Genomic DNA, 22,460 nt, shown 5'->3' on the forward strand with positions numbered 1-22,460 from the left:
GTGTGGGTTAACAAGGGTCAAGAAACATAAAATCAGCAAAGGTATAGAATATTTAAGCAATGCAATTAACAATCTTGATCTAATGGCATATATGAAATTTTTCATCCAACAATGAGAACACACATATTTTTCTCAAGCACACAGGGCATACTTATAAAACTTGATGTTGTTCTAGGCTATTAAAATAAATTTAAATTAATTTCACATAATCAGTTCTTTATACACCATGTTCTCTGACCACAAAGCAATTGAATTAGAAGTTTATAATACAAAGGTAAATATAAAATTCCTATATATCTATAAATTAAAAAACATACTTTTAAGTAACTAAAATATCAAAGAAGAAATCACAGGAAAATTTAAAAATATTTAGGAGCAAATGAAAATTAGAACACTACCATGACACCAAAACCACAGGCAACAAAATAAAAAAATAGATAAATTGGACATCAAAATTAAAAACTTCCATGTGTCAAAGGACACATTCAACAGAGTGAAAAAACAACTCATAGGATGGGAGCAAATATTTGCAAGTCATATATCTGACAAGAGGTTGATATTCAGAATATATAAAGAGCTCCCATGACTCAACAACAACAAAAAAGCAAACAACCTGATTTTAAAATGGGCTAAGAACTTGAACAGGCATTTCTCAAAGAAGACATGCAAATGGCCAATAAGCATATGAAAAGACGTTCAACATCACTAATTATTAGGGAAATGCAAATCAAAATCACAATGAGATACCACCTCATACCCATTAGAATGGTTACCATCAAAAAAACCTCAAAACACAAAGCTAAAAAGAGAACTCCACAAAACAACAAAACTCCAGAAATCTGGCAAGGATGTGGAGCAGTTGGAATCCTCACGGGCTGTTGGTAGGAACGTAAAATGGTACAACTGCTGTGGAAAACAGTATGATGGTTCCTCAAAAAATTAAAAGTAGAACCCATCAGTTCCATTTATGGGTATATACCCAAAAGCATTGAAAGTAGAGCTTTGAAGAGATATTTGTACACTCATGTTCATAGCAGCATTATTCAGAACAGCCAAAAGGTAGAAGCAACACAAGTGTCCATTGCTGAATGAATGGATAAACAAAATGTGGCATATGCATACAGTGAAATATTATTCAGCCTCAAAAAGGAAGGAAATTCTGACACATGTTACAACATGGATGAATCCTGATGGCATTTTGCTAAGTGGAGTAAGCCAATCGCAACATGATAAATACTGTATAATTTCACTTATATAAGGTACCTAGAGTAGTTAAATTCATAGAGACAAAAAGTAAAATGCTGGTTGCCAGGGGCTGGGGTGGGGAGAAGGGAATGGGGAGTTATTGTTTAATGAATATAAAGTTTTGCAGGATGAAAAGAGTTATAGAGATGGATGGTGGTGATGGTTGCACAGCAATGAGAATGCACTCAATGCCAATGTACACTTTAAATATGTACCCTTAAAAATGGTTAGGATAGTAAATTTTATATGTATTTTACCACAATTAAATATAATTTTTTTTTAAACACCACAAATCAAAACTTGTGAGATGAAGCAATAATGGAGCTTCTAGTGACATGGTATAGCCTTGACACTTATTTTAGAAATACAGAAAGGCTAAAAATTAATACTAAGTGTCATGTTCCATTGAAGAAATTAAGAGGAGTAACAACAGAATAAATCCACAAGAAGAGAAAGAAGAACACAATAAAGTTAGAACTGACATAGATGAAATAGAACACAAAGAAACAATAGAGAGCAATCAACAAAAACAAACATTTATTCCTGAAAAGATTAACAAAATAGCGAAATCAGTGAGGAATTGATAAAGAAAAAATGTATAATACTATAAATTAAAGGGAACATCATTATAGATACAACAGAGATTAAAAGATAATATGAGAATAATAGCTTTATATGAATAAATTTGAAAATTTAGATGAAATGGATGGATTCTGATTGCAAGTATTTCACCAAATTTTAAAAAGAAACAGAAAACTGCATTAGTGTTGCAAGTGTTCGATAAATTGAAGCAGTAATTTTATATTCCTGTAAAGAAAATATCAGGCCTACAGGGTTTTATAGATGAATTTTATCAACGAAAAGATTATTCTAATCTTTTTCAAATGCTTCCAGAAACCAGAAAGAGGGAATACTTCCCAAAGTATTTTATGAAGTTACTATAATTTTGAAAACCTGACTAGGACAGTACAGGAAAGAAAAATTACAGGAACATTTCACTTATAAATATAGACACAAAAATCCTAAACAAAAATATTAGTAAACCAAATCCAGCAAATGCATAAAAAGATAACTTACTAAAAGCAAGTTAGGTTTTTCATAGGAATGCAAGGATGTGTTAACATTAGAAAATTCAATAATTAAGTGGGCAAAAGACAATATTCATTTCACAGAAAGGGAAATAAATACAATTAATACCACGTAAAAGAGATGCCCAAATTAATGACCGATCAGAGAAGTGCAGTGCCAGAACACAGTGAAATACCACTTTATACTAAAAAGTTATTAACAAAAAATGTTAAAGTTTAACAATATGCAGAGTTAGAGAAAATGTGCATTGATAAGATCTCTTATTCATTGCTTGTAGGATATAATTGGCGCAAGTATTTTGGAAAACAATTTGGAATTTTCTTGTAAAAGTTGTATACCCATGTAGCTTAGGACCTAGTATTTCTATTCCTAGGTATATATCCAAAATAAACTCTTATAATATGTCTCAGTAGACATATATAAGAATGTTCATAGCAACACTGCTCATAAAAGTAAAAAACAAAAATGGAAAACAGCCCAGATGAATCTTGGTGGCACAATATTGAATGAAAAAGTCCTAAAAGTCTAAACAAGCTTATAAATTTCAAAAACAAGCAAAGCAGAGGGTTGGTTCTGGGAAGATGGTGGAGTAGGAAGCACCAAGAATCTGCACCACAATTGCACTAATAGAATCTGTCTAATGTAACTATTTTGGATAACTACTTTGGGATGCTGAAGTCTATTAAAGGTTTGAAACTTCCAGGGGAAGTCTTGGGTGGTAAATTGCAGTTAATTTCTGCTAATTTCTTAGCATGGTAGCAGCTACTCACCCCCCAACCCTGTGAAAGGCAGCTGGGCATGTGTTCATGGAGCAACTTGCACACAGCTTTCAGGATCATGGTGGGCAAAAAGGACCCTGTCCTCCAACACTCAGACCCTGAGTGTTGGTGGTCTGATTTCTGATTGCTGCTTCTGATCACAGAGGTGCAGATAAAGAAGTGGTTGGCCATTGTTGTACCTCTTCTTATTATTGCAAGCCCCTCTCCTGGCTGAACTTGGCTCCAGAAGATTTAAAGTGTTATTGCCATTTTCCCCCCTTTCATTGTTCTCTTTTTCCCCTTTTGTGAGCCAGACGTTAAAGACTAGAACATTCACAAAAAACTGTATATAGAGAGAAAATTAGAAAGTCATCATGCATGCCCAGGGAAAGGCTCAGAAAAGACCTGAGAAGACCTTAAGTTTACGCCTCAGGCTGAACCTCAGCACAGAGAGAGCCTACAACAAGAACAACAACAGCAAAAAGCAATAACAAAAAACAGAAAACCCTAGAGAAGGAGAAAGAACTGACCTCCAGAGTTACCACACTATTAGATTCAAGCATCCAGTTTTCAATAAAAAAAAATCAAAGGGCATATAAACAAACAAACAAACAAACAAACAAAAAACCAAAAAGCAAAAACCCAGGAGAGTATGGCCCATTCAAAGGAAAAAAAATAAATCAGCAGAAACTGTCCCTGAAAAATACCAGATGATAGATCTATCAGACAAACTTCAACAACTATCTTCAAAATGTTCAAAGAACTAAAGAAAGATGTAGAGAAATTTAAGAAACAATATATGAACAAAATGGAAATGTCAATAAAGAAAAAATCTAAGAAGAAATAAAGAAATTCTGGAGCTGAAAATACAACTGAAATTAAAAATTCACTAGAATCATTTAAAGGAATATTTTACAAGGCAGAAAAGAGAATCAGTACAACTGAAGGTAGAACAGTGAAAATTATTAAGTTTAAGGGACAGAAATAGAAGATTGAAGACAAGTGAACAGAGTCTAAGAAAGCCATGGGAAATCATCAATATGACCAATATATGTATTGTGAGAGTCTCTGAAGGAGAAAAGTGACAGAAAGCGGAAGGGGAGAAAATTTGAAGAAATAATGGCTGAAAACTCCCCAAATTTGATGAAAGACATGAATATGAATACCCAAGAAGCTCAGCAAAGTCTTAGTAAGATGAACTCAAAGAGAGCCACATTGAGACACATTATAGTCAAACTTTCAAAAGGCAAGAACAAAGGAGACTCTCAAAAGCAGAAAATGAGAAGGAACTCATCATGTGCAAAGGATCTTCAACAAGATAATCAGTAGATTCCTCATCAGAAATTTTGGAGGCTAGAGTAGGTGTGCTGATGTATTCAAAGTGCTAAAAAGGCCAAAAAAAAAAAAAAAAAAAAAAAGAAAAGAAAAGACAAGACAAGACAAAACAAAACCTTATCAACAAGAATCCTCTTGTCGGGCAAAACTATCCTTCAAAAATGAGTAAGAATTTAAGATATCGCCAGATAAATATTTAATAAAAGCTGAGTGAGTTTGTTACTACTAGACCTGTCCTTTAAGAAATGCTCAAGGGAGTCTGCAGAGTGAAATGAAAGGACACTAGACAGAAACTCAAAGCCATATGAAGAAATAAAGATCTCATAAAGGTAAATACATTGGCAATTATAAAAACCAGTATTATCATAACACTGGTTTGAACTCACTTTTTGCTTTCTGCATGATTTAAGAGACTAATACATTTTAAAATGCAATTATTATATAAAAGATAGTATTATTATAACTTTTGTTTGTAATGCAAAACTTTGTTTTCTATGTAATTTAAGAGACCAGTACATTTTGAAGACTTATTAGTTTGTGTTTGGGGGTATACAATGTATAAAGATGTAATTTTGTGATATCAGCAACCCAAAGGGATAGACATGGAGCTGTAAAGGAGCAGAGTTTTTGTATGCTATTGAAGCTAAGCTGGTATAAATTTAAATTAGAATATTATAACTTTAAGATGGTAAACGTAATTCCTTTGGTAATCACAAATAAAATAACTATAGAATATGCACAAAAAGAAATGAGAAAACAATTTAAATTGTTTCACTATAAAAAATCCATTAAACACAAAAGATGATAATGCAAGAATGAGGGATAAAAAAAAGCTATAAGACACTTAGAAAACAAATAGCAAAATGATGGAAATAAGTCTCTCCTTATCAGTAATTACTTTAAACATAAATGGATTAAACTCTACAATCAAAATACAGAGACTGGCAGAATGAATGAAAACAAAATGCTAGCAAATCAAATTCAGCAGCATATTAAAACGATTATACACCATGGTATATGGTGGGATATACACCAAGTGGGATTTATTTCTGGAATGCAAGGATGGTTCAATATATGAAAATTGATCAATGTAATACACCACATTTAAGAGAATGAAAAGGAGAAAAATCTCATGATCATCACAATTGATGCAGAAATAGCATTGAAAAAATTCCACACATTTTCATGATAAAAACTCTCAACAAACTGCAATAGAAGGAAACTAATATAAAAATCAAATGTGGAAAAACCCACCACAAACATCATACCCAAAGGTGAAAGACTGAAAGCTTTTTGTCTAGGATCAGGAACAAGACCAGGATATCCACTTTTGCCTTCTATTCATAGTACTGGAAGTTTTAGCCAGAGAGATTAGGCATAAAGAAGAAATAAAAGGCATCAAACTTGGAAAGGAAGAAGTAAAATGATCTTTGTTTACAGATGATATGATCTTATATGTGTAAAGCCCTTAAGATTCTACACACAAAAAATTGTTAGATCTCATAAATAAATTCAGCAAAGTAACAGGATACAAACTCAACACACAAAACCAGGTGCATTTCTATACATTAATGGTGAATAATCTGAGAAATTATGAAGATAATCCCATTTATAATAGCATCAAAAAAATAAAATACTTAGGAATTAACTTAACCAAGGAGGTGAAGGATTTGTACAATGAGAACTACAAAACCATGCAGAAAGAAGTTAAGGACAAAAATAAGTGGAAACACATTCCATGTTCATGGATTGAAATACTTAATATTGTTAAAATGCCAATATTACCCAAAGTGATCTACTGATTCAATACAATCCCTATCAAAATCCCAATGATGTCTCTTGCAGAAATAGAAAAACTCATCCTAATATTCATATGAAACCTCAAGGAACCCCAAATAGCCAAAACAATTTTGGAAGAAAAAGAAAGCTGGAGGAGGCATACTTCCTGATTTCAAAACTTACTACAAAGCCACAGTAATCAAAGCAGTGTGGTATTGGCATAAAGACAGATATATAGATCAATGAAATAGAATAAAGAGCCCAGAATTAAACCCTCACATATATGATTAGGTGATTTTTTACAAGGGTGCCAAAACCATTCAATAAGGAAAGGTCAGTCTTTTCAACAAATGATACTGGGACAATTGGATACCTACACGCAGAAGAATGAAGCTGGTCCCTTATCTAACCTCATACACAAAAATTAACTCAAAATGGAAATGTAAAACCTAAAACTATAAAACCTCTGGTAGAAAACAAGGAAAAAGATTCATGACATTGGACTTGGCAGTGATTTCTTGGATATAACACCAAAGGCATAGGTAACAAAAGACAAAATAAACACATTATACTTCATGAAAATTTTTTCAAGTTTGCTCATCAAAAGACAGTATCAACAGAATGCCTCTTTAGAGGCAACCCGCAGAATGGAAGAAAGTGTTTGCAAATCATATATCTGATAAAGGACTAATATCCAGAATATATGAAAAACTCCTAAAACTCAGCAATGACCAAAAAAACAAAAACAATTCAAAAACAGGCAAAGAACTTGAGTAGACATTTCTCCAAAGAAGATATACAAATGGCTAATAAGCACATGAAAAAATGTTCAATGTCACTAAACATTAGGGAAATACAAATCACAACCATTGTGAGACTCCATCTTACACCCATTAGGATAGCTACTATGAAAAAAAAAAAAGCAAGAACAGGAAAAATAACAAATTTGGAATTGGAGTCCTTGTGTACTACTGTGGGAATGTAAAGTGATACATCCTCTGTGGAAAACAGTATGACAGGTCCTCAAAATATTAAAAGTAGAATTACCACATGATATAGAAATTCCACTTCTGGGGATATGCTCAAAAGAATTCAAAGCAGGGTCTTGAAGAGATATTTGCACACTCATGTTCATTGCACCATTATTCACAATAGCCAAATGTGGAAGCAGTCAAGGGTCCATTGACAGATGCGTGGGTATACACAATATGGTATTACATTGCCTGGTAATACATGCAATGGAATATTATTCAGCCTTAAAAAGGAAGGAAATTCTGACACCTGCTACACATGGATGGCCCTTGAGGAAATTATGCTAAGCCAATCACAAAATGACAAACACTGTATGATCCCACGCACATGAGGTACCTAGAGAGTAACCAAACTCCCAGAGGCACGCAGTAGCATGGTGGTTGCCAGGGCCTGGGGGAGGGAGGGAGGATTGGGGAGCTGTTGTTTAACGGGGACAGAGTTTCAGTTTCACAAGATGAGAAGAGTTCTCGAGATGGATGGTGGTGATGGTTGTACAACTTCATGAATGTATTTAAAACCACCGAAGTGTACACTTAAAAACAGTTAAGATGGTAAATTTTATGTTATATGTATTTTGCCACACTAAAATTTTTTAAAATACACGTGTGTGTATGTGTATGAGATGAAACTAAACAAACAAGTCAAAAAACCCAAATAGAGTGATAAGTTCGAAATTCAGGTTAGCTGTTACCTGGCCCGTGGGGCGGGTGTAAGGGCAGGACAGGGGAGGAATGCACAGGTGCGTGTAAGTTATTGGTAGTATTCTGGGTCTTGTGCTGGTGGTGTGTAGACAGGTCTTCACTATGCTGTAAATTAAATAAATTAAAATGGGCCTGCGTGGACCTATGGGGATTATGCATCATGACTTAAGAATTATGGTCAATCTAATTCTGTCTACCTAAGGGCAGATTTGAATATGTAAATGTGTGTGAGGGTGTGAGGAATGGCCCCTATCTACTCGCTGATGAATGCACACCGGATTGCACTGTTTGCATACAAGTTAGTGATTCTGGAAGCCGAGTGATGTGTCGAGTGATGTGTCAGGAATATTTACAGGAATTCTGCCCTGGAGAAGACATGAGGGGTATGTGAGCTGCTACAGGGAACAGGAATAAACGTACTCACTCAGGCTCCCGAGAACAGAAATGGAAGCACTGGCCAGCTGTGAATTTTGGCAGAGGAGCACAGGAGGGGTATGCTTATGGTGGGAATACATGAGCCCTGAGGGGCCTTTGCACTGCAAGACAGGGCTTGACTTTTCCAGCCTGTGGACACAGAGGGGTCTTAGGGCCTTTCTGGCTTCCTGTTTCAGAAAAGTAGGACAACTTTAAGAGTTTCTGGACTGTGTGCTTGAATACAAAGATGGGTTGGGGCTGGGTATGGTGGCTCACACCTGTAGTCCCAGCACTTTGGGAGGCCGAGGCTGATTGCTTGAAGCCAGGAGTTCAAGACCAGCTTGGGCAACATAGCAAGATCCAGGCTCTACCAAAAATATAAAAGTTAGCTGGGCTTGGTGGTGTGCACCTGTAGTCCTAGCTACTAGGGAGGCTGAGGTAGAGGATCGCCTGAGCCTAGGAGTTCAAGGTTACAGTGAGCTATGATTGTGCCACTGCACTCCAGCCTGGGTGACAGAACAAGATCCTGACTCTAAAAAAAAAAAAAAAAAAAAAAATGAACTGGGGTGAAATAGTGAAATATAAAAGTGAATTATTTTAAATGGGAAGTAAAAAGAGGCAGATCTCTTGTGAACTCTGTAATACATATTCTGCCTTCTATTTTCATTGGTGGATAAGGGAGCTTTCACCATACTATTAAATTGGCCACTAATCACAGAGTAACCTGTGACATTTCCTGCATTGCTGCTGAACAGTCCGGGCAAGTCGGCCTCATTTTTCCAATTAGGATGTAAACTTTTAAGGTAAAGAATTGTTTCATCCTCCCCTGCAGCTCCCTCAGTGCCTGGCACCGGCAGGAGCTCACGCAGGCACTCACCAGCTGTTCCGCGGTTCCCGAGGGCTCCATTCACTCAACTGTTCAGCAACGTGTGCGGATCCTGCCACGGGTGGAGGTGCTCTTGGGCAGGAGGGCCAGCCCATTCACTGGGGACCTGCGTGCCAGCGTCCGTCTCCAATGTCCCTATTGCCTTATTCCCAGAGAAGGAGCCCAGAGGATCACAGAGATGCCATCCCAGGCCTTACCTGGATAGATCCTGAAGAATCCAGTTGAGCTGCCAAAATATTGCCAAGTCAGTGTTGGGTCTCTCCGGAAGTTCTCCACGAAAACAGGGTTCAAGGCTTCGGACATGTAGACTCCGTTCAAAATATCTGGATCTGAAGGGGGAGGTCATAGGAGATTATGACCCTGCTGGGCTTCTCCGGAGAATGGGGACAAATCGTTAAAGGCCGCCAGTGCCACCCCCAGCCCACGGCGGCCAAGAAGGCGAGCAGGCTGGGCCACGGGGGTGAGCTACCTTTGTTGTACACGTTGGTGGGCAGCTGCACGCTGCTGACAGACGTGTTCACCCGCAGGTTGTTGAAGTGTGCGTTGGCCTCGAGCACGAGCTTGGCGCCCAGCTCCACAGAGTTGCCCTTCTCGTCCCGCTCGTTGATGAGGACGGAATTGTAGTAGTCAAACTGGGGCGGGAGGGCCGCGGAGACACCGGCACGGGGACACACAGAGGGACAGAGGGGAGAGGAAGGCACAGGTCAGAGGCCCCACGAGAGACCACACGAGCCACCTGGTGGGGACTTGCAGCGATGGCTAGGGTGACGGGCGGCGCACATGCAGCCATCGGAGTGGATTGATCGCGTTGGGTTTGATGAAGGCGGTCCTGACTCCTGCTTTAGCTCCCACCTCCTGCCGGGTGCACACAGCCAGGGACAGGGCGGGCAGACAGAGACTCAAGGAGAAAGGACACAGCCCACAGCACCGCCCACGCCTGCCCCAGGGGAGAGTCCGGAGCCCACTCCTGCCCAGGCGGCAGGCCTGAGGCTCCGGTCTGCTCGGAGCAGCCAGAGCTGCCCTCCGTCTCTCAGGCGCGGCATTGGAGGGTCCACTTGGATTGTCCCCCTCCCTCCTCACCACCAGGCTCACCCCCCACCATTCCCACCAGGACTGCTGCGGCGACACCTGCCCAGCTCCCCACACCAGCTCCACCTCCGCCTTCCACAGCCACGTCCCTCCCTCCCTCCATGGCCACAGCAGCCACGCCCTGCCACCGAAGGCCAGACTCCTTCCTCACATTCCAGGCTCCCCACCAGGCCCCCACCGACGTCTCCAAGGCGACTCTGTGTCACCAGCCTCTGGGCCCATGGAGCCGAGCACCCGCTGTTTCCTCAGCCAACACTGTGTTTTCTCATTTCTGTGTCTGCTCTTTTCCCTGCACCTGGAAGCCCCTTCTCCAGGCTTTGCCAGCCCAAATGGCCCTCAGCCTGGGGCCCAGCCAGGGCCACCCTGTCTGCAGGCGTCTGGGCGCCCTCCCTCCTCCGGGCTGCTTTCTCCTAACTCTCTGTGACCCCTTTGTGCGGACTTGTCACGTGCCTTACGCTAGAGTGTGGTCTGTGAGCTACTTGAGGTCAAGAAGACGTCCCCCCCAGAGGCCAGCATGTGCCTGAGCGTCTGTGTGGCGAGTGGACTGCCACCCTCCCGGCCACCGGTGCCAGCGCGGGGCAGGACTCACCACCAGGGATGCGTTGTACTCGTGGTTCAGGTCAGCCTCCTCGGCGGCCTCTACCAGACTCTGAGGGCCGGGAACAGGAAGGGGAGAGAGTGGGTGAGAGGAGCCCGCAGGTCCTCGGTAAGCTGAACAGAGAGTGACCCGGGAGCCCCGCTTGAGATGAACGCCCAGAATCGAACACAGCGACTCAGACAAGAACGGGGCGGAACGCTCAGGGCAGCACAGCTCGCAGCGGCCAGAGGCGAGTGCACGGCACCAGGTAAACGAAGCCGCTCTGCAGAGGCCGCGTGCCAGGGGGCCCCAGCTACACAACATTCTGGAAAAGCCACAACTGGGGAAAGAGTGAAAAGATGTGGTTGTCAGTGGCTGGGGATTTTTAGGGCAGTGGAACTGTTTTGTGCGATACTATAATGGTGGCTACATGTCACTACACGTGTCAAAACCCACAGGATGGGCACCAAGAATGAACCCTAAAGTAAACTGTGGACTCTGGGTGATGACCACGTGTGGGTGCAGGTTCATTATCGTAGCAATGAGGCAGGGTGGTGACAGTGGTGAGGTTGCGGGTGTGTGGGGATGGGGGTGTGTGGAAACTCTGCACTTTCTGCTCAATTTCTGCTCAAAACAGTTTATTAAAATATGTGCATGCATGCATATGTCTGTTCAAAGCCAAAAGGTGGAAACAACCCAAATGTCCGTCAGCTGATGAATGGATAAACACGATGTGGGGTGTCCACACAGCAGCATATTATCCAGCCATGGAAGGAAGGAAGTCCGATGCCTGCTGCAACACGGTGAACCTTGAAGGCCTTATGCTAAACAAAATAAGCCAGAGACAAAGTCGCATATGTGCGAAATCTCTGGAACAGGCAAATCTGTAGACCGAAAGCAGCTTGGTGGTTGCCAGGGGCTGGGGGAGGGGAAGGGGAGGTGACTGCTTCATGGGCACAGGGCTTCTGTTTGGGGTGACGAGAAGTTCTGGGACTTGATAGTGCGGATAGATTGTTGTGCCCCATTGTGAATGGACTTAGTGCCAATGAACTAACTGTACACCGTCAAACGGTGGCAATGGTCAGTTTTATATTATGTGTATTTTACCACAATACGGATTTAAAAGCATCGTAGAGTGTCAGGGGAAGCAAGGGCCAGGGGAGGCACCTCGGGCATCAGACCATCTGAGCCCCTGCTCTGGCTTGGCCGGGGGCCGGGCACTAAGCCTCTCTGGGCCTCTATTGACACAGCTGTAAGTTGGGTAGACGAATCCCTGCCGTCCCCACTCTCAGTCCTAACTCCTGGGATATGAGGAAGAAATTCCACAGGGAAAAACACACTTCAGTGCTGCTTTGCAGGAAACTTCCCATGAGCACCTCCTAGAAAGTCTGCAGTCCCCACAGACCCTCACGCCCAGCAGGGAGCAGGGGCTGGTGCTTGGAGAGAGTCCCTCGAGCAAGCCCTTACTTGGTTCTCCACATCCGAGGCCGCGGAAGGGCACAAGGAGCCTGGAGCCCTGGCCTCTGGGATGTCCCAGGACGGCTCGTGACTCTGGGGCCACGACAACCGATGCCTGAAGTCAGGCTAGCTTCACACCCCCGTGTCTGCGCTCAGTTCGGGGAGGCTGCTCACACACGGCTTGCCAAGGCAGGGGTGGTGTTTCTGCTGGTGCTACACTTGTGATTCAGGGCCCAGGATGGACTCTCACACCCCCAAGTGTGATCTCGTTGGTTCCCGATGCTAAGAGCCCTTGCCCTGAAGCCTGGGAGCACACAGGAAAGAAGGCCCCAGCCACCGGCTCTGGATGCCTTCTGGGGACATGGGGAGGCGCCTTCCCCTGTTGCTTGGCGCTGCCCTAGCCTCCCCTCCCCCAACTCTCCCTCCGGTCTCCTGGCTGGTCTTAGGAGTCCTTCAGGGGCCACCCTGGTCCTGGCTGGTGGAGTGGGGGACTGTGCCTCCCCCGCACTCTGCATCTACTGATTTATACCAACCAGGTCCCCCCAGGCATCTGGGGGAAATACTTCCTACCAGGGAAGGGACACATTTCTGTTCTACCAGGCCCAGCCAGGGGATGTCCAGGGACAGAGTCACCCAAGCACGAGGCCGGCCGTCACTGGGGCACCTCTGCTGCCTGGTGCCCTTTGAGCACTTGGGGACACACAGGGGGGTCCTTGGAGCTGAATGGGGGAGGGGAGAGAAGAGGAGAGCGAGGTCAGAGTGGAGCAGAAGGGAGCTGCAGTGGACAGGTCAAGGCACAGGCAGGGAGGACCCCGAGGGAAGGGGAGGGGAGAGGAGAGAGGAGGGCTGGGGCTGTGCTTGGCTGGCCCAGCAAGCTGTGCTCCCACCCATCCACTGCCTCAGGAAGCAGGTCCTGGGTGCTCTCTCCATGCGGTGCTCCGTAGCGGGCATTGGGCCCACCTTGTGGCGCCGAGCCCCTCTCAACACCCAGGCTCACCCTGTAGTGCTGGGCACCTCCAGCTCGGGGCAGAGCTCCCACGCCAGAGCCCCCCTCCCCACACTCCCTTCTCATCCTTTCTTCTTTTATAAGGGTTCTTCCAGCTAATGGAGGGACAAGGCAGAGGCTCGCAAGGTCAGAGAGGGCCACGAGGGTGGGACAGCCCAGGGCAGGGTGTTGGTGAGGGTGGTTCAGGGTCTCTGGGCTGGGGGGGACCCCCCCAGAGCACCTGGACAGCCTCGACTTTCCTCCGCAGCATGCTCTCCATGTCCTCCGAGAACTTCCTCACCAGCTCCAAGCCATCCACCTCCTTGATCTTCAGGCTGGGCTCCACGTCCTTGTATTTCTGTTCAGGGACAGCGGGAGAGGTGGGCACCTGCGTAGGCACCGCCCCAGTCCTTTCAGCACCTGCGTTTGAGCACCTGACGCCTCGTTTACTCAACCGGAAGCAGGACAGGGCCCTCCACTCTGTGCACAATCGTCCCCGTAACAACACAGCTGCCTCTTTTCCAACGTCCTCTCCGTTTCGGGGCTCTAGACACACTGTGGTTAACCGCCCTAACAGGGAGGTAGACCAAGGCTCAGAGAAGCCAATGAACGTGACCAAGGTCAACATCTGGGTGAGCAGGTGGCCCTGGATGGGGCCAGGGCACCCAGACGCCCAGACATCCACGTCCTCGTACTTTGTGCAGAGTCACGCTGCCTCCCGGGGCCTGTGCAGCCACCTGAACATCAGTTCACCTTTCCCCAGAGCACCGGGAGATGCGTCATGCGATCAGCGTGCCCCTGGCACACGGGTGTGAATCTCGATTCTCACTGTCCCCACAGAGCTCAGCAGCTCCAGGCACTGAGGACGGCTGTCTGACAAGCTGCAGGTGCACCCAGAGACCCCAGGACTGGGTTTGAGTTGACCCTCTGGGCCCGGGGAGACCAGCTCTCCCGGAGAGTGGGGATTGCCAGTGTCGAGTGGCCAGCTTGGCAAGCTGTTGGCCGTGCTGCCACAGGGAAGTCACGCAGTCAGTTTCCTCATCAGCAAGATGAGACATTTACATAGCTTTGGAGAATTTTCTGGAATGCATAGACCTCATAGGATGCTTTTACCCCAAACGCCACATTATTGCTGCCCTCTCTTCCTCACCTGGGCTGGAGGGCGCAAATGAGGAAGTCAGGTGGGGTGGTGCTTTGCGACATAGGAGCGAGACGTGAGGGGCAGGTGGGGCCTTAGCTGTCGTTGCTACATTGGCTGAGGGGGGCCGGGACAGGAGCAAATCCTTCCCCTCCCTGGGCCTCAGTTTGCCCATCTGCAAATGAGGGATTGGACTCGACGGTGTCCGAGGCCCCGTGAAGCACAGGCGTTCAGGGTTCTGCTTCTCCACCAGCAGGGAGACCCTGGCTGACTGCCCCTTGACTGCCCTGTGACCCCCTGGAAAGGGGTTACTGACCTTCTGCAGCAAGAGGGAGCCTGAGTATTTGGTCACGGTGTTATACAGGTCCCCGCCGAAGGTATCTGCCCACAGCTTCACTCTGCAAGGCCATGAAAGTACATGTGTACACGCACACACATGGACTTACGTGCACAGATACAGAGACATGGGCATAGATGCATACACATGCGCACACACACGAAGCAAATGTCTATACACAGACACCCACTGATGCGTACACACACACAGACACACACGTACACACATACATACTGACACACACCCAGAACCATAAACACAAAGAACTTCCTCCTGTTCCCAAGGCCTCAACCCTGTCCCGAGCAGGAGAGCTGGAGAACCTGCTGGGGCTCAGGGCTGCACCAGCGTGTGGTGCACACCCCCAGCTGGCTCTCCAGTCACGGCCAGGCCTGCTGAGCCCAGAACTAAGACTGGCCCCAGCCCCCAAGGGCTGCGGTTGGACAGCGGAGGTCGGAGCGGAGGGGCGGGGAGAGGTGGTGGACAGGTCCAGGCACGGGCAGGCAGGGCCCCAAGGATGAAACAGGAACTGCCCAGGCACAGCTGCAGTGTCTTGATGAGTCACTCACCCCAGTGTTTCCCCACCCTAGGCCGCTGGGGACCGCTGACCCTCTGCTGAAGCCTCACAGTCAGCGTGAGCCAAGGGGGCTCTGAGCTGCTTCTGCCGATGCCGATGCCGAGGACAGGGCAGGCGGGGAGGGCACAAGGAGAGACACTCGACCTTGGTACAGGCAGCCTAGGGAGAGCCCTGAGCTCTCAGCTATCCCCTGGGAGCGCATCACCATCCCGCCATCTGGGCCAGGCCTGTGGGGCTCTGGGAGTGGCGCACAGGACTGTGTCAGAGCCTCTCCAGATGCAGCAAAAGGAATTTCAGGATCAGCACTCGTTCAGCCCCTCGACCAATATTCACTGAGGCCCTACTATGTGCCGGGCCTTGTGCGCAGCCTGGAACCACACCACTGTCCTCGCCTTTGCAAAGCCCCAGTTAGCAGGACGCCCTTCACATGCAGATGGCTCAGTGCGTGTCTGAGGGGCGCCGGGGAAGCCTGGGGAGGGCAGTGGTGCGAGGGAAGGGATCTGAGGTCAGCGTGAGAAGGCGGGGAGAGGTTAGCCTGGCAAAGAGAACGGGAAGAGAATTCTAGGCAGAGAGCACAGAAAAGCTTGGAGGAGTCAAAAGGTACTTCCAGCTCTCCAGGTTGGTGGTGTTATGGAGAGAAATTAAGACTGTCAAGAAGGTCGGGGAGCCAGGAGGGGAGGGTGAAGGTGAGCAGTGTGGCTTGGGCCACGTTGCACGTGAGGTTCTGCTGCAGGGCTGCTGAGTGCCGTTGGGCAGGCTGTGCTCTGCACAACTCCAGAAGGCGCAGTCCCACGGTATCTCGAAAGACACAAACTTAAATTTAAAACCTCACAGGATGTTCAGGAAGAGCTGTCCGTAGGCATTGGGTATGCGAGTCCAACAGGCAGAGACAGGGCCGAGAGCCACTAGCACAGGGGCCAGAATTGAAATTCTGAGGGTAGGAAGGCGGGTAGGATGTGTAGCATGAGAAGATCCGTCAGTGTCGACAAACACTGGGAACCCCAACGATTTCCGGGCAGGCAGAGGGGAAGCAGCCCCGGAAGAAAACAGAGGGAGAACTCAGGTGCCCCGCGAGAACCGCAGAGCGCGGTGTAATGGAAGGTGAGGCCCTGGGAGTCCAGCAGGCGGTGGCCAGTGTCTGACGTGTCCAGAGCAGCAGCGATCCAGGGAGACAAGACGAGAGACGCCAACTGGACTGGGCAGCGGGGTCTTTGGCGGCCTTGTCCAGAGCAGACTTGGCAGGGCAGTGGGGGGCTGGGCAGGTGGGAGGGGACACGTGGCTGGACATGAGAGGCTGAGGGGTCCCTGGGTGGCAAAGGCTGAGAAGAGGGACCCAGCAGGAGGGAGGGGGTGGGGCCAGGGGGCTGGGCAGAGACTGGGGTCCCAGGGCAGGGGTGGGCAGCTGTGGCTGTGTCTGCAGGCCGTCACCTCGGCCGGCGCCTGGGGTTCCTGCATACACGGGCTGCTCTCGGGTGTCCTCTGGGAAGGCCTGGAGCCCAGCCATGGTGCTCGGCCCTCAGTCCGCACCTGCAGTTTGCCTTCCACTGCCCGCTGGGTGTGCTCTGGGGATGGCAACCGCTCTGAACCCCTCCCTCCGCCACGGACAGTTCCACCGCCTGGACTGAGCGCGATGGTGGAAGTGCAGGCCCTGCTGCCTTGAGCTCAGCGCTCTGCGCTTTCATTTCCTGGCGGTGAGAACTGGAGGAAGCCATCTGCCCTCTCTGAGCCTGTTTCCCCAACTGCAAAGTGGGGATCCCATTCCCCCCTCACGGAACTGCTGTGTGCACTAGCAATACCCTTCGTGAAGCGCCTCGCACAGTGCCACGCGTGCAGCAAGGAGAGGCCATGCGGCTGGCTGTGGAGCTGCTGCTTAGCAAGGCTACACATGTAGCGCGTTGTTTGGGCTCCCTGTCCCCACTTCCGACAAGACGTAGTTGACAGTTGGCCCTGCTATATGCGAGGCTTGAGCGGCTGGAGCAGACGCGGACAAGTCGGTGGCACCCTTCAGCCTAGAGGCCCCGCTCCCCACAGGTATCGGAAATTCCTTTCCTAGAACCGCCAGAGCTAAGGCCTGACCAGCAACACCCCAGAGAGGTTGCGCAGTAATTTAAGTTTACTCCAAGGTGTGAATGACTGATACTAGACTCTTTCCTGGAGCTGCTCTTAACGGCAGGGTGTGGACTCAAGGCCTAAGGAGGCAGAAAGGTATGGGAAGGGAAGACTGAGGCCATCAAAATCCAATTTTTCTTAGCTCCTGGACAAGCCACCTTCTGTTTGCAGGTTCAGAACTGCTTTACCATTTTAGAATGTCAAAATACAAATTTCTAACAAATCTTCTGCAGTGCTGCGGTGACCATGGAACCCAGCTCCCCCGGCTGCCTCCCGGCAGAGATCACCCGGGAAGGGGTGTCTGCCCTGCACGTGCTCCAGAGCCGCCGTGCCAAGATGCGTGTGAGCCCTGAGGTCAGGTCTGCTTGCAGCCAGCCGTCTGGCTTCCAGGAAGGGGTGTGTGGGATTCCAAAGTCAGCAGAGCTTTTGGGAGGCGAGGAGGCCAGTGAAGAGAAGGTCCTCATGGCAAGAGAGGGTGCAGCAGCCCAGGGGGTGGGCAAGGTGGGAGAGCCGGCAGAGGGCTGGGGTCTGCGGGAAGGAAGTAGGGAAGAGCAGAGGGTTTTCCAGGGTGGGGTTGCACATGACGCTTACATTTCCAGAGGAATCCTGGGCTGGCCCCGCGTCGGGGACAGGGAGGTGCCGAGGAGCAGCAGCCAGAGGACCACCGCGGCCTTCCGCAGGGCAGCCCCTGCCAATCGCTGCGGCCAAGGAGCCCGGCCATGGGTGCAGTCTGGGTTGGGCTGGAAGCTGGGGCGCCCGGGCATGGTGCTCCTGCTGCCATGCAGGGAGAGGACAGATGAGCCCCAGCCCATGAGTGCCGTCTGCTGGCCTCCAGGCCCCTGGGACTTTCGCCTTCTGCCTTCCGGCCTGGCGAGCAGAGCTCCGCAGCCTCTCAGCCCACCCAGGAGGGCTTCTCTCCAGCCCGCAGCCCAGCGGGCCTCTGGCAGAGGGGCTGAGTGAGGGAGAATTGTGACAAAATGAATCCCTGTAATCCTTCGCTGGCCTCTCCTCTAATCCCTGAGGGCAGAGAGGAGGGGCCGCAGGAGAGTGGGGAGTGACCTCAGCAGGATTACCCTGATGCAGAGCCTCCCGCAGGGCCAGAGTGCGCCCTCCTGCTTTAAAGAGGCAGCCTGTTCCTCTAGAACAACTTTCTGGGCCTGAGAGGAGGATGCAGCCAAGTTCGTACAAGGTTGACCAAGAGCTGTAACAAATCCTCTCGGCAGGGACTCCAGCCCGGGTTCCAGGCCTGGTGCCTTCCGGCCAGGTTGGAGAGAAGGCCGGCAGCCCTGGAGCCCGCCCCGCCCCTCACCTGCTCACGGCCTGGGCTGGGGACACATTTGCTTGCAGCCCATGAAGCTTCAGGGCCTCTCACTCACGTGGACTCCTCCCTTTCCCGGGAGGATTCCTAGCAACAAGTTCCGATGGCCAAATGGTTTTGAAAAATACGCAAAAGTAAGACAGTTGGACCACAATTGGTCAAGACCTCTGTCTCTTTCCATCCAGACTTCTCTGTGTGACTGTCCCTTAACGGGACGATGTCAAGGTGGCTGTGGGCATGTGGGGGAGTTCAGCCAAGAGGAAGGTGAGTTGGGGAGACATTTGGGCTTAGTGGGATATATTTATGCAGCTCACCAGCAATTCCTTGCATAGAAAAGTTATCTGCCCCGACGCAGTGTAGGAAGGCGTCCAGGCCACTTGTCCCCACAGGCAGGCACAGCAGGGGAGCTTGTGCCACGATGTGGGCACGTCCTGCAGTTCCCACACAGGCAGGAGGTGGAGGGGAGGGCCGAATAGCTGAGCCAGGAGCCAGGAGCCAGTCTGCGGAGAATTCTGCCAGAGATGAACATAGAATTGTTTGCAGCGGATTTGGTTCTCATCAAGGCCTGGCCAGGACAGAAGTCCTCTCTTGGTAGAAAAATCGTTGATATTTTTTTTTTTTTTTTTTTTGTTGAGACAGAGTCTCACTTTGTTGCCCAGGCTAGAGTGAGTGCCGTGGCGTCAGCTTAGCTCACAGCAACCTCAAACTCCTGGGCTTAAGCGATCCTACTGCCTCAGCCTCCCGAGTAGCTGGGACTACAGGCATGCGCCACTATGCCCGGCTAATTTTTTCTATATAGATTTTTAGGTGTCCATATAATGTCTTTCTATTTTTAGTAGAGACGGGGTCTCGCTCAGGCTGGTCTCGAACTCCTGACCTTGAGCAATCCACCCGCCTCGGCCTCCCAGAGTGCTAGGATTACAGGCGTGAGCCACCGCGCCCGGCCAATCGTTGATATTGAATGAATATAATTACAAACACACCGTACATTGCTTTCTTTTCTGATGGGAACCACATAAAATGAAATTGATCAAAATTCTTGTGTTTGTGTCCCCAAATCTGGGAGCAGTGCCACGTGGGGCCTCTGGGTGTGCAGTCACACGCGTTCCATGGATCAGATCGCTCTCGGTGCAACCGATGCATCATGTCTTGACAAAATCTGGTGGTTCCAGCAAAATGGTCCGCAAAATTGCCACCAACGCAGTGAACACTTGAAGCAGCAAGTGTTCTGGTGACAAAACTCCTACACGTATTCAACAATAAGCCAATGTTGTAGTCTCAGAGCAGTCTGCTGACATAGTTATGCGGCTCAACGTACCGCGCAGCAATGTTTAAGTGCACTTGAATTGTTCCTATGAATGCCTTAATTTCACATTAATTTTGTATATTTTTTCGAGACTACAAATCAAATAAATTAAGAAAAAAATACTACAGAGGTGTGTTGGGCGGTTAATAAAAAGAATATGTAATTTCTCCCGGTTTTGTGATTTTGGTGGTATTCATCAGCTTAAAATTTGTAATCTGGAATTAATTTTAAAGCTGAATAAATATTCACCTTTTTCAATTTTTTATAGTGGGAAAATACACACAGCATAAAGTTTACCATCCCAATCACTTTTTAGTGTACAGTTCAGTGTTATTAAATTATTCATAAGGTTGTGCAACCATCACGGCCACCCGTCTCGAGAACTCCTCGTCTTGTAGAACTGGAACTCTGTCCCCATTAAACAAGAACGCCCCCTCACCCCGGCCCCCCTCCCCGGCAGCCGCCGTTCTGCTTCTCGTGTCTGTGATCCAGACCACAGCGCGCACCTCAGAAGTGGCACCACACAGTGCTTGTGCTTTCGTGCCTGGCGCGTTTCACTCGGCACAAAAGCTTACCCGTATTGCAGCATGGATCACAATGTCCTTTCTGGCTAAGGCTGCACGGCACTCCGTGGTATGTCCCGACCACATTTGCTCGTCTGTCAGTGGTCACCTGGGCGGCTTCCTCCCCTTGGCTATTGTGAACGGTGCTGCTGTGAACATCGGTGTGCACACACCTCTTCAAGACCCTGCCTTGATAATTAATATTCACTTTTGTGTCTATATTTGCATTTGTAGTTTGCACTCTATTTCTTTTATAGATGACTATCCCCAAATTATACAGGCCTCCGACCCCCAGAACCTGCCCCCCACGCAGTTCTAGCGCCTGCTCGCGAAAGCCTCCGGCGCGTGCAGTGTGCTGGGCATGAGAGCTGCGCAGAAGGCGCCTTCCTTGCTCACTCTGCTCGTGTCACAGACACAGTGGTGGCTTGGGGACCTCACAGCCCCTAGACATGCTTTGGAAGCCCTCAAAGTGCTTGTATTGCCCCATAAGTGTACCCTAACCGGTCATACAGAGAAAAATGCCCTTTAAATAACCCTTAAACATCCTGCTATGCATGCACTGTTGACACTGGCAGATTCTGATTTCTTAGGACCTTGGCCCCTCTTACTGCTGCTTGATTGTGAAACATCCCAGGGATTTTGGTGAGGAGTCGGGGATCAGTGGGAAGGGCAGAGGATTTCAGAGGTGAGCAACTTCAGGGAAGGCATTTCTTAGCAGGAAGAAAGGGCGGCCCAGCACAGAGCTACGGGGATTGTCAGTCCTTACGCTAGATCTTTGCAAGTCAGAACCTCAGGGCTCGTCCATCTATTCCCTCCGCAGGCCACGATGGCAAGTCATCCGCGCCAGCTGGGAGGGAAAATGCGCTGTGATTCTATATGTTCAAGAGCTAGGAGAGAAAGAGCGCTCCACCTTGCTCTTGGGTGGGCTTTCCCGTCTCAAATCCTGCTGCGATTTTGGCAGGGCCAGCAGTCAGCCAGTCAGCCGGGGAAGCAAAACCGGAGCAGGCAGCTGGCCATCCACCTCCCAGAGGGTCCCTCTGGTGGCTGGCAAGGGGCGTGGCTGTCACCGGGAACTCCGCTGGGGCTGGGGGCAAGGGACTCGGTTTTTCTCCATCTGGCTGCCTGGGCTTTCTCAGGGCATGTGGCCAGGCTCCCAGGTTAGAGTCCCCAGAGAATAGGTGGAAGCTGCACTTCCTTTTATGATCCTGCCTTGACAGTCCCTCAGAATCACTTACACAGCATCCTATTGGTTAGCCAGTTCCTAATTTAGCCCAGGTTCAGAGGGACAAGACATAGACCCTACCTCTCAGTGGGAAGAGTGTCACAAATTCACAGATGTCTTAAAACCAGGACAAAGGAAGGGTAGGGTTGGGGACAGGGCAGAGATAAGGCTTGGGAAGGTGGAGGTATCTAGATTATGAAGGAATTGCATTAACGCTTTCTAAAGTCTCACTTAAATCTCAACAGCTGCAATTCAAGGTTGCAAAACAGTGATTGGAAAATAGTGATCTATGAGTGTGGCGGACAGGGGTATGGGGGAGACGGGAAGGAAAGGGACCAGGGAGGCAGCAGCTGCGAAAGAGTCCCATATGTGAACTACACTCCTTTGTGCGTGGACCACGACCTCGGCCTCTGACCCTGGCGCAGCGAGAGCTGCTCAGCGAATTCAGGAGAAGGACCCGGGACGGACTGCTGCAGAGGTCCACACGAACGGGGTAGCATTTGAGTTTCAAAGGCGAGGAATTAATGGTGATTAAACTTGCAACA

At 48.3% G+C, this 22,460-nt stretch overlaps 1 protein-coding gene across 1 annotated transcript in view; it reads right to left on the minus strand.

Annotated features, from left to right (window-relative positions):
* Positions 1–16,901, minus strand: part of CACNA2D4 (calcium voltage-gated channel auxiliary subunit alpha2delta 4) — a 110,723-nt gene extending 93,822 nt beyond the window's left edge. Inside the window, exons 1-7 of the mRNA XM_069490395.1 lie at positions 16,589–16,901; positions 16,230–16,302; positions 14,803–14,884; positions 13,590–13,706; positions 10,918–10,977; positions 9,709–9,871; positions 9,437–9,568 (exon numbers count right to left, since the gene is read on the minus strand). Coding sequence (XP_069346496.1) covers positions 9,437–9,568; positions 9,709–9,871; positions 10,918–10,977; positions 13,590–13,706; positions 14,803–14,884; positions 16,230–16,302; positions 16,589–16,901 — 940 coding nt within the window. The remainder of the gene's footprint in view (positions 1–9,436; positions 9,569–9,708; positions 9,872–10,917; positions 10,978–13,589; positions 13,707–14,802; positions 14,885–16,229; positions 16,303–16,588) is intronic.
* Positions 16,902–22,460: the final 5,559 nt, after the last annotated feature.

The sequence above is a fragment of the Eulemur rufifrons genome, chromosome 16 (genome assembly GCF_041146395.1).
Source record: "Eulemur rufifrons isolate Redbay chromosome 16, OSU_ERuf_1, whole genome shotgun sequence".
In the NCBI taxonomy this organism is placed as follows: domain Eukaryota; kingdom Metazoa; phylum Chordata; class Mammalia; order Primates; family Lemuridae; genus Eulemur; species Eulemur rufifrons.